At 43.2% G+C, this 12,340-nt stretch overlaps 1 protein-coding gene across 4 annotated transcripts in view; it reads left to right on the plus strand.

Annotated features, from left to right (window-relative positions):
- Positions 1 to 12,340, plus strand: part of LHFPL3 (LHFPL tetraspan subfamily member 3) — a 572,025-nt gene that overhangs the window by 543,892 nt on the left and 15,793 nt on the right. Inside the window, exon 3 of one of the 4 annotated variants that reach the window (XM_065542422.1) lies at positions 4,612 to 4,709. The exons of the other annotated variants lie outside the window; for them this stretch is intronic. Coding sequence (XP_065398494.1) covers positions 4,612 to 4,709 — 98 coding nt within the window. The remainder of the gene's footprint in view (positions 1 to 4,611; positions 4,710 to 12,340) is intronic. 4 annotated transcript variants of the gene reach the window in all.

A 12,340-nucleotide genomic window follows, 5' to 3' on the forward strand; every position in this document is an offset into this window, starting at 1 on the left:
TCAAACTCCTGACCTCGGGTGATCTGCCCACCCTGGCCTCCCAACGTACTGGGATTACAGGCGTGAGCCACTGTGCCCAGCCTCTTTTTACATATTAAGTAAATTCTTCTTTATTCCACATTCTAAGTCCTCAAAAATTATACATTCAATTTACCGAATTACAAACTCAGCTTTTACCCATTTACTGTACATAAAACACAGCTAATGAGATTAGGCAATAGGAAACTTTTCTATTGCAAAATTATATTAATGGAGTCTCCCATGGGCTAAGCTGCTCTCTCTGAAAATTAAGCACATTCCAGAAATCACGTTAAAACTCTTTAAGTCCTCCCTGGGTCAACGGAAACGAAGACTAATGTGGCTTCACAAAGTGGCTCACTTGCTCTGAACATTTAACTGTGGATTTGGGGAGATCTGCTTTGTGACTTGCTTCCCATGTCTGAACCGAAAGAAATCCAGAGTATTTTCTCCTTTCATGCCAAAGCTTGTTATACTGGCAGCCATTCCCCTACAAATGTTTCCCACAAAGATGGGCACTGACTTCCACCAGGGGCACATCAGCATTAGCTCCACGGTGAATATCAGAAGGCTAAATGATTCCCTTGCAGGAAATAATTGAAGGGAAGGAAAAATGACTGTCTAACTTACTGTATAAGAATATTACCCTAGCTTGGGTTCCCCCATAGTTAGATGCTGAAACGGGATTTAAGTGCAGGTCGTTTTTGTATGTAGAGATCCCAGAAAACACTGGTAGGGGATGAAAAACTGAGACGGAGAGAGGAAGGTGGTCAATAAAGGGAGTATTAGCAAACAAGTCATTACTTGGGTAACTGGAGTGCAATCCCACTGGGGATTTCTGAGAGTCCAGGGGCAAGGGAAGTGATATTTATAAATCAATTCTCATCAGTCATTGACTGAGGACTGCTAGAGGTAAGGGATGTTGATTCCCTGGCATTTCCAGTCTGTCCCATGGGTAAGCCGAGAGGACTCTGCTGGTCAGAGAAAGTCCTCCAGCAAAAACACGCAGAGGCTGGCAACTGGCCCAGTAGGCACTAAAATGGTAAAGTCTAAGGGGAAAGTGGCAGAGAAACGACAGTCTCTTCTACAAGTACTGGCTTTTGCAAAGAGCATTTTCTAAGAATGGACGTTCTCTTATGAAGTCATCTTTATATGAACAAAACTTCATGGAAGAATGCTGAAAAGATTTCAATGAGAGCTGAAATCTTGGAAATATGTTTAGAAGCAGGTCATCTTGGTTCAGATTGAGTGGACTAGATCTACTGGTAGGACTTTCAGAGTTGTTTTGGGGTTTTATTTGTGAAAACTCTCAACAGCTTGAGAGTCAGAACAAGTTACAAAGAGAAGCAGATCTTGTGTGCCTGACTGGAGAAAGCAGCTCTGCCTTTCATTCTGGAAGCTGGCACTGCATCTGCTGTGGGCTGATCCTTCTTCACAGAGCCACTCTGTCTACTTTTTCCAGAATCAAGAACCTCACATACATGTACACATACATACATGCTCACTCAGGGGACCACAATATTAGAAACACAGCATTAATTTGTTTTCATGTTTGGACACATTTTTAAGACATCTTACCCCTTCAAACAATAAACATTCTAATTATGTAAATATATGTCATAGAGGCCAGCCATGGTGGTTCACACCTGTAATCCCAGTGCTTTGGGAGGCTGAGGCAGGAGGATCACTTGAGTCCAGGAGTTTGAAACCAGCCTGGACAATATAGCAAGAACCAATCTCTACAAAAAGAAAAAAAAAATTAAATTGCCAGGTATGATGGCACATGCCTGTAGCTCCAGCTACCCAGGAGACTGAGGCAGGAGGGTTTCTTGAACCCAGGAGTTAGAGGTTGCAGTGAGCTATGATCATGCCACTGTACTCCTGCCAGGGTGACAGAGACCCTGTCTTTTAAAAAGAGATATATAATACAGATATACATTCCACAGCAAAGAGATCTTGAAGTCCTACTATGTGCCAGGCATTCTGCTAGGTCATAGGGATTCAGAGATGTAATGCCTGGTTCTTGTCCTTGAGGCATGCTCAAAGTCAGTGAGGAAGATTTCCTTGTAAGTAGATACATTATACCTCTACAATGGAGTCATTGTCACAAGTGTCAACAATGCATGGACAATCATGTGTAGGCTGTAGAAGGCAGAAATCTTAAGCCACTTGGATATTTGGGAAGAGACTAAGTTTTCCAGAAGAAGGAAGAGGGGAGATTTCTATCGAAATTGTTTCCATTAATGAATCCACTGAAAATCCCCATACTGACTTTTGAAAAGTCAAACTTACACCAGAAAGTCAGTAGTTAGAAAGGTGGAAGGAAAAGAACAGTTACATGATAGCTTCACATCAAGTGGAGATGAGTTGCATCTGACCAAAGACAGAAAGAGAAGGAGAAAAAGAAGTAAAGGTATACCTATTATTTAAACTCATAAAGGCATTATTTAAAATCAAAATTGGGAGAGAAAGGAGGTGAGAAGGAACGGAGATGAAGCTTCACTTTTCTAGAGAAGACTCAACATATATTGTCTAAAATTGATAAATTCATAATTAAGCAAATGTTAACATAGGATTTAGACTACTGAAGTAACTACTGCAATAAAACTGGAAACTATTAAAAGAGCTTGTCTCCAGGGAGTAAGACCAGGTATGAGAAGGGATGAAGCAGGGTGACTCTTCATTACAAGATCACTTGTAGGGTCTGACTTCTTAAAAATCAAGCATTGGCTTTTCCAGGCCGAGCGTGGTGGCTCACGCCTGTACTCCCAGCACTTTGGAAGGCCAAGGCTGGTGGATCACTTGAGGTCAGGAGTTCAAAACCAGCCTGGCCAACAAGGTGAAACTCCATCTCTACTAAAAATATAAAAATCAGCCAGCCATGGTGTCACAAGCCTGTAGTCCCGGCTACTCAGGAGGCTGAGGTGGGAGAATCGCTTGAACCTGGGAGGCAGAGGTTGCAGTGAGCCAAGATGACACCACTGCACTCCAGCCTGGGTGACAGAGCAAGACTCTGTCTCAAAAACAAAAACAAGGAAAGTATTGGCTTTTCCGAAGAGCATTTGCTAAGAATGGATATTCTCTCTTAAAATCATCTTTATATGAACAAAGTTTAACAGGAGAGCTCTGGAAAGATTTCAGTGAGAACTGAAATCTTGGAAATATGAGGAATTTCAGTGGATTAATGGAAATATTTAAAATCAATATACTTCTTACCTTGATGAAGCAGAAATTTTCAAGTTCGAGCTGCTACACTCTGCCTGCTATACTATACCATCTCAAAATTATACATGTTCGATCAGTTTTTCTTAATTAAAGAACAGTCCTAATTATAGTTCCTAGAGATCTTTCCTTCTCTCCTCTTCTCATTCTGTTCTTAGGATGAGGAAACAGCTGGCAGACTTTGTGGCTTGTGCCAGTAATCCCAGAAGTTTGGGAGATCGAGGCAGGAGGATTACTTGAGGCCAGGAGTTTGAGACTAGCCTGGGCTACATAGTGAGATCCTCTTCCCTACAAAAAATAAAAATAAAAAATTAGCCAGGCTTGGTGGCACTCACTTACAGTCTAGCTACTCAGGAGGCTGAGTCAGGAGAGTCCCTTGAGCCCAGGATTTTAAGGCTGCAGTGAGCTATGATTGTGCCACTTCACTCACCTGGGCAACAAAGTGAAATCTGTCTCTAAAAAAACAAGTGGTTGGGAGATTCTCCTGCTCTATGCCTGCAGAGCAGACGGGAGGCCCTACTAGTCCTGTGCATCTTAATCTTTGCTCCATCTCCTTCCTTCCTCCCCTGCATTACAACGCCCCATGGAGCTCAGGGGAAAATACCCAGTTGCTGCCTTGAGCAGTAGACTTGCCTCAGAGCTCCTAGCTTACTGTTGACATGCAGGGTCTGGAACTAAGCAGCTAAATTGGCTGTGTGTTTGTCCCTTTAGAACTGATTGTCAGTCCCTCCCGCTCAGTCTACTCAGTGGATTCTGAACACTGGCCTGGTGAAGGTCTCATTGCCCAGCGCTGAGATCAACCGCTAATAAGAAGAAAATATTTCAGGCCAGAGACCACGGGAGAAATGGCGAGGAAGCCAGGTTCTTCTGCAGATGACATGCTAAGCTCAGGTGGCCAGTGAGGACCATCTTCGTGCTTTGTTCATTTGTTTTTTCACCTGAAATCGAGACTGATGTGGCTCCCGGGAGGGGGCTATGAAGAGGACAAGGCCTGTGAGGTGCTGCCAGTACTTTCCTGCCTCACAGGCTGATGAGAATAGACAGAACCACAGCACCATGAAACCCATCAGCAGTGCCCCAGCTCCCCAACCTTGTGCCTGCCACAGAGTAGGTGGTCACTGAAGGTTTCATTTTTTTTAAATCTCCCATAGTAGAGAATCTCTGTTTCTACCATTATGACACAACTGTTGCATCTATGAGAACAAATCTATTGAGCCTTTCTGCAGATCTGGGTGCCTTACCCCCAACTTTCATATCAGAGACATCTAGTTGCCAAAGTAAGGGTCTGTTTTGAATGGTTTCTTACTCTGTTTTGTGTTGCTATAACAGAATACCATTTAAAAAATGTTTTGTTTGAATTTTCTTTTTCAGACAGCCCCCACAATCACAGCAGATTCAGAGAGACTCCCGTAAATGTATTTCTTACGGTTCTGGAAGCTGGCAAGTCCCAGGCTGAGGGGCTGCTTCTGGTGAGGGCCTTCTTGCTGCATCGTAACATGGCGGAAGGGCAAGCAGGCATGCGAGACAGGAAATCAGGCTGAGTATCATCCCTTTATCATGGGCGAGACAGGAAATCAGGCCAAATTGTATCCCTTTATTGGGACCCCACTCCCAATGATAACAGCGTTAATCCATTCATGAGCCCCCATGACTTAAGCACCTCTTAAAGGCCCCACTGTTAATACTATTACAATGCAATCAGATTTCAACATGAGTTCTGGAGGGGCATTCAAACCACAGTCATCCCTGAACTGGCATTCTCTTGTGTTGGCCAAGAGCCATTCTCTGAATCACAAATAAAATCAAGGCCTGGGCAGAGGTTGGGAAGCCTTTCTAAGAACCAGAAATCTGTTCTATCTGTGGAAGAAGAGTGTCCTATTATAGTGAGCAAGAGATGGACAAAGCAGAAACGGTATGTGCTGCTGGGAGCATGATTTGGCCCTCCTATCTGTGACAGCCACCAAAGGCAACGAGAATAACGAAAGAAATGTGGTGTAGACAGGCTGACAGGAATGTCTGGAGGGAGCCTTTAGAGTGACTTAAACAGCCCCAACCTTGTTCTAGGATCTCAGTAGACTCAGTGAATCACTTTGAAAACAAATGAATCCAGCTACCAGGAATCTAATAAAAAGACATTGGAAGTTATTATTTTCTATTGTTATGACTTCTCATCCTTATGAAAGTGTTCTTCTTTTGCAATACTTTGCATATTGATCACAGATTTTCTTTTCAATGCTCATTCATTCGTTCAACAAGAATGCATTGGGTGATATATTGAGGAGTGCACTGAGTGTATGTGAAGGTGCTAAAAGGAATGTTTAGAATAGCTCTCCTTTTGGTCTGCTGAGAGTCTTCAGAGCATCTCCTAATCACTCTCTTAGAGAAGCAAATACAAAGGCACAATAACATGGAAGATGGTAGAATGTTTAGCTTTTTATTTCCAAGGCATTTAATTTTCAAACTAATAGTGGCACATTTGTCCCAGTTATAAAAATGATGCATGTTCAGCTCACTGTAAAAATAAAAACAGAAAAAGAAAAATCAGACAATTTTTCTTTTTCAGAGTCAAAAAACATCCTAAATCGAAGGGCACGGTGACTCTCACCTGTAATCCCAGCACTTTGGGAGGCTGAGGCAGGCAGATCATGAGGTCAGCAGTTCGACACCAGCCTGGCCAACATGGTGAAACCCCATCTCTACTGAAAATATAAAAATTAGCCAGGTGTGGTGGTGGGCCCCTGTAATCCCAGCTATTCCAGAGACTGAGGCAAGAGAATCGCTTGAACCCAGGAGGCAGAGGTTGCAGTGAGCCAAGACAGTGCCATTGCACTCCAGCCTGGTTGACAGAGACTCCATTTCAGAAAGAAAAAAACATCCTAAATCTACCATTCAGAGCCCAACTAACATTATGGGGTAGATCCTTCCATATTTTTTCTATGCACATATAAACACAAACATACTTGATTTTCAAAAATGAGATTCCATTAATCATGCTACTTCATACCCTGCTTTATTCTTTTATTGTGGTATATATGTTATTCATTTATTATAGATCTATACACTCATTTTAAATGGCTATATAAGCTGGGCACAGTGGCTTATGCTTGTAATCCCGTGCTGAGGTAGGGGCATTACTTGAGGCCAGGATTTCGAGACAAGCCTGGACAACATAGGGAGAAACCATCTCTACAGAAAAAAAGAATGTTTTTAATTAGCCAGGCATATGATTGTATGCACCTGTAGCCATAGCTACTTGGGAGGCTGAGGCTGAGGCTGGAGGATCACTTGAGCCCAAGAGTTTGAGGCTGCAATAAGCTGTGATCATACCACTCTACTCCAACTTGGATGACAAGGCAAGACTCTGTCTCTTTAAAAAAAAAAAAAAAAAAAAAAAAAATTGGCCTGGCACGGTGGCTGACACCTGTAATCCCAGCACTTTGGGAGGCAGACGTGAGCGGATCACTTGAGGTCAGGAGTTCAAAACCAGCCTGGCCAAAATGGTGAAACTTCATCTCTATCAAAAATACAAAAATTAGTGGGGCATGATGGTATGTACCTGTAGTCCCAGCTACTTAGGAGGCTGAAGCAGGAGAATCGCTTGGACCTAGGCGGCTAGGAGGCAGAGGCTGCAGTGAGCCAAGATCACGCCACTGTACTCCAGCCTGGGTGACAGAGCAAGGCTCCAAATAAAAAAAAAATAAAAAAAATAAATTAAATAACTATGTAGAAGTAACCAAGGTTACTTTCCATTTTTTGCTATGATAAATAATCTATGTGTACAACTTTGTACTCATAGTACAAATGAATGTGCTCATAGTACATTCAGAGCATTTACAAACGTTTATTAAATGCTATTCATTGGGCTCAGTGCAGTGGCTCATGCCTGTAATCCCAGCACTTTGGCAGGCCAAGGCAGGTAGATCACCTGAGGTCAGGAGTTCGAGACCAGCCTAGCCAACATGGTGACACCCCATCTCTACTAAAAATGCAAAAATTAGCCAGGCATTGTGGCACACCCCTGTAAAATGGCATTAATAATATTACCTGCCCTGTCAGGGTATTTGCAGGATTGCACAGCATAATGCATATAAAGCACTTAGCACAATGCCTGGCTGACAAGTAATACTCAGTAAAGGTAGCCAGTATCATTATAGAGAACCCTTAACATCCAAGTCAAGGGTCTTGCAGAGAACAAGGATCACAGCTGATTCGGGAGGCTGAGGTGGGAGAATTGCTTGAACATGGGAGGCGGAGGTTGCAGTGAGCCGAGATTGCACCACTGTACTCCAGCCCAGGTGATAGAATGAGACCCCATCTCAAAAACAAATGCTATTCATTGGACTTTAAGCACACAACCTGGTATTAATTGAGATGCCAGTCTCCATCTGTGCACAGCAGAGAAAGAAGTAGAGTAATAGGCAAGACCCTATCAAGACTCAGACTTGTCTGGGGGTTAAATCTAAGTAAAACACCCAACAAACATCAGAGCCAGACCTAATCTGCTTTTGCTCTTTGTCATCCTTACAGTGGTATGGATACTACTCAGAGTCCTAATCAGTGAGTTACTTTTGTCATTGGCAAAATGGCATTAATAATATTACCTGCCCTGTCAGGGTATTTGCAGGATTGGACAGCATAATGCACATAAAGCACTTAGCACAATGCCTGGCTGAGAAGTAGTACTCAGTAAAGGTAGCCAGTATCATTGTAGAGAACCCTGAACATCCAAGTCAAGGGTCTTGCAGGGAAAAAGGATCACAGCTGATTTCTAAGCTTTTCTGGGAGATGTCCTTACCAGGGACATCATTTGACTCAGAGCATGACCACATTCATAAAACAGAGGACAGTCTCCCAGGGTTCAGTCTGCTGGCACCTTCACTCCACCTTCACTCCAGCTTATCTTATCAGCTACTGACCCAGTTAGCTTTCCCACTTCACAACAGGTCAAAGATCAAGTATTTCCAGCACTCAGATGTCATCCTTGGTGCCTATAAAACTCTCAAGTTATTTTTAAATGCTTAAGTCCAAACAAGCACTAAGAAAGTGTATGAATTTGTTATTTTATTATTTGTTGAAATAAGAAAAACTTCACAGGGGGGTCTAAGAAACTGCTTTTTCTCAATTCTACTCTGTTTCATCTCCTCTGTCTCTCCCTAAAGAGGATAAGTGTTTAATGCTGACCTTGTTACTCAAAATCACCTTGTAAAATAGGTATCATGTCCACTTTACAGACAAGAAAAGCAAAAGCACGGCAAGTAAAATGACTTGGCCACATCTAGAAAGTAGCCAACCCAGTATCCAAAAGTTTATCTGGCTGATTCCAAAGTCCAGGTGCTAATAATCTTAAATTTGAGTGTACATGAGAATCACCTGGGATCTCAATACAGATTCTGTAGTTTCAGGTGGGACCCTGGAACCTGCATATTCCCAAATATACAGGTGATCGAGATCCAAGGAGGTACACAGGCCGTAATTAGAGAAACACTGTCCTTGGCCATACAGCATTAACAAAGTCCAGCCACAGGATTTTCTTCTCCTAGTCATTACCAAAGTAGCTTCATTGAAACTTCAGTACACCTCAGAATAAGCCATGTGTATATTCTGGATATTTGCCAGTTTATGAAATGGGTCCCAGACCAGAGCTGGGACACACCTGGTTTCCAGATGTTTCTGCTGCATCTGTAGAAATCTTCAGTATCATTGCCCCAGGACAGAGTCTAATCAATTGGGTAACTTTTCCTTCTCCGAAATCCTAATCATCTATCCCCTAGGTCAGCTTATCTTATCAGCTACTGACCCAGTTAGCTTTCCTACTTCACAACAGGTTTCTAATGCTTTATGTCAGTGTGAGAGAAATGGCAAGTTGGGAAGATTTGTGACATTGCATTCAGGAGGCAGTGGGGTAGAGCAGTAGCTTTCAAACTAGATTCTGTCAATCCTCAGGGCGCTGCAGAGGTGCAACAGGGAAAAGGGGCAGGGGAGAGAGAAAAGCCTGGGAGTTCTGAGCCCTTCATTGGAGCAGCTGTGCTCAATTCTGCTTTGTATACAGAACTGGGATTTCTAAAACCGTCACTCAAAAAGCTTTTCAGTGGGTAGGTTGGGAAGGGAAACTGGAAAAACAGTAAAAAGAGAGAAGTCACAAGAGCTGGATTCTAATCCCAACTCTTCAGCTAACTTGCTATGTGACTTTGGGCAAATTGCTGCATCTCTCTGGGCTTGGGGCTGCTTACCTGAAAAAAAATGAAAACATTGGAATCATTGATGCCTGTCTTAGTCTGCTAGGGCTGCCGTAACAAAATCCCACAGACCTGGTAGCTCGAACACAGAAATTTACTTTCTCACAGTTCTGAAGGCTGGAAATCCAAGATCAAGGTGTGACAGGTTCGATTTCTCCTGAGGCCCCTCTCCTTGGCTTGTAGATGGCCATCTTCTTGCTGTGTTCTCACAGGACTTTTTCTCTGGGCATGCGCACCTGGTATTTCTTCCTCCTATAAAGACATCCGTCATATTGGATTAGGGCCCCACCATGAAGATCTCATTTTATCTTAATTGTCCTCTTAAAGGCGCTATCTCCAAATACAGTCACATTGCGGGTTAGGGCTTCCATATTTACACTTTGGGAGACAGAATTCATTCCACAGCCTAAGGCTCCTTTCAGTAAACTCCAGGGGTTGTTGAGCAGCAACTATGTGCCAGGCTGTCCTCTGGGTGCTAGGGACGCAGTGGCTTCTCGAAAATGCCCATGGTCTGCATCTATACCCACCTGAACATGCCCAATCTTGTCTGATCTCAGAAGCTAAGCAGGGTCAGGTCCAGTTACCACTTGGATGAGTGAAGTGGCCCTTGCACTTGAGAAGTTCACTGTCCGAAAGGTGAGCTCCATTAAGGGATGACTGGGGCAAAACAGAGACCCCAAAAAAGATAAGAACAGTTCAGGAAATGCCTCCCAGGGAAGCAACCTAAGATGAAATGTGAAACATGAACAGGTGTTCACCAGTTAGAAAACTGGAGAAAGGGCTTTTCCAGCAGAAGCAGCAAAGGCCCAGAGGTAGAACACATCCAGGGGGCTGGAGCGCAGTCTGAGGTGGGGAACCCCAGAGGAGGGGCTGGAGCAGGGAGAGGCCACTGGAGGCCTCATTAGCTGTGCCAGGCAGTCATGCATATTCAGTAGAAGGTATCACTGCTAAAAAGTTTTAAGCTGGGCTGGGCTTGGTGGCTCATGCCTGTAATCCTAGTACTTTGGGAGGCCAAGGCAGGTGGATTACTTGAGGTCAGGAGTTCTAGACCAGCCTGGCCAATATGGTGAAACCCCTTCTCTACTAAAAATACAAAAATTTGCTGGGCGTGGTGGCACACACCTGTAATCCCAGCTATTTGAGAGGCTGAGGCAGGAGAATAAGTTAAACACGGTAGGCAGAGATTGCAATGAGCCAAGATTGCACCACTGCACTCCAGCCTGGGCGACAGAGTGAGACTCCATCTCAAAAAAAAAAAAAAAAAAAAGTTTTAAGCTGAAGAACAATCTGTTCATTTCTGCATTTTAGAAAGCCCCAAATTCTAAAATTCTATTTAGCAGTCTCTGGCTTTCCATGACTGCTACGTCATTTGTGGCTCACCAGTGACAGCCAGCCGATGATGTATGCACAGCTACTAAATGCCTTAATTCTTGGTTACTTCTCTCACAGGGCCATGGGTGTGTGTGCTTATGTGTGTGTGTCCATTAGATCTTGGTTATAAATTGCCTTCTGGACTCTGCAGTCTGCTTCCCTTTGATCTAGAGAGGAAGCATACATCATACTCAAATGTCTTATTTCATTACAATAAACACCCACAAGCATAATTAGGACCAGGACTATTAAATTTGTGGTAATAAAGGCATGTAAAACTTCATGATCCTGAACTCTCTGCCTGCTAAAGATTCACTAAGACCATAGGTTCACATGCTGAGAAACAAAAGCCTCACAGCTTCCTGGAGGCTTTTAAAGAGCTGTACCTTACCATAATATCACTGAAACTTACAGAGTAGTTAGAAGAAAGGGGAACATCAGTTGGGTTTTTATAGATAATTGTTAGTAATCTACTTATTTAAAACACTGATTCTAGTGCTTTCTGAGAAATTTGCAAAAGACAATCCTTTTCTATTGTAAATTCTGTGCTAAAAGAGGATTAAATAAAGCTTTAAATAAAGCAATTATATGCACAAACACAGATATATCAATATACATTGTTCAGGTAATATAATTAATAACAACATCCTCTCCCAACCCAGAAAACGTTTCCGTAAAGGTAGTAGAGAAAGAAAAGGTTTATTACTGAATAAGAATTAAACCAGAATGGGTTGCACATCACAGGCAATTTGCTAAGAGATTGCTGACAGAAAGAAATCTCACCTTTTTTCTTTTTTTGATACAGAGTCTCGCTCTGTTACCCAGGCTGGAGTGCCATGGCACAGTCGGTCTCAGCTCACTGCAACCTCCACCTCCCAGGCTCAAGCGATTCTCCTGCCTCAGCCTCCCTAGTAGCTGGGATTACAGGCACCCACCACCACACCCAGCTAATTTTTGTATTTGTTATTAGAAACAGGGTTTCACCAGTTGGCCAGGCTGGTCTCGAACTCCTGACCTCAGGTGATGCACATGCCTCAGCCTCCCAAAGTGCTGAGATTACAAGTGTGAGCCACTGCGCCCAGCTGAAATGTCACCCTTTTATACAGCCAGTACCATCCATTACATACAAGTTCTCAAGACATACAAAGTCCACATTGAGATTGCAAGTTCAAGTAAGAGGACTTGGCAGCACCATTTATTACACACAGTGCATCCTAAATTCACCTGGTATTTGAGGGTGATTATCTGTTAGTTAATTGGTTTTATACAAAGGGAAAATAAACTTCTCTTGTCTTTATGTCAGGTAGTTTTACAACTGGAAGCAAGGCACCTACCAAAGTTAGGCTCCTGCCCTCACTCAGAAACTGGGAGATAGGGGCACAATCTCTGATGTTTACATTTCAAAGATATGACTTCCGGTTCCTTCAGAAAGACATTTATGGGCCACGAAGCTGGAAAGGGCCAGGCATGGTGGTTCGTGCCTATAATCCCAG

This window comes from Macaca fascicularis, chromosome 3, assembly GCF_037993035.2.
Source record: "Macaca fascicularis isolate 582-1 chromosome 3, T2T-MFA8v1.1".
NCBI classification, from domain to species: domain Eukaryota; kingdom Metazoa; phylum Chordata; class Mammalia; order Primates; family Cercopithecidae; genus Macaca; species Macaca fascicularis.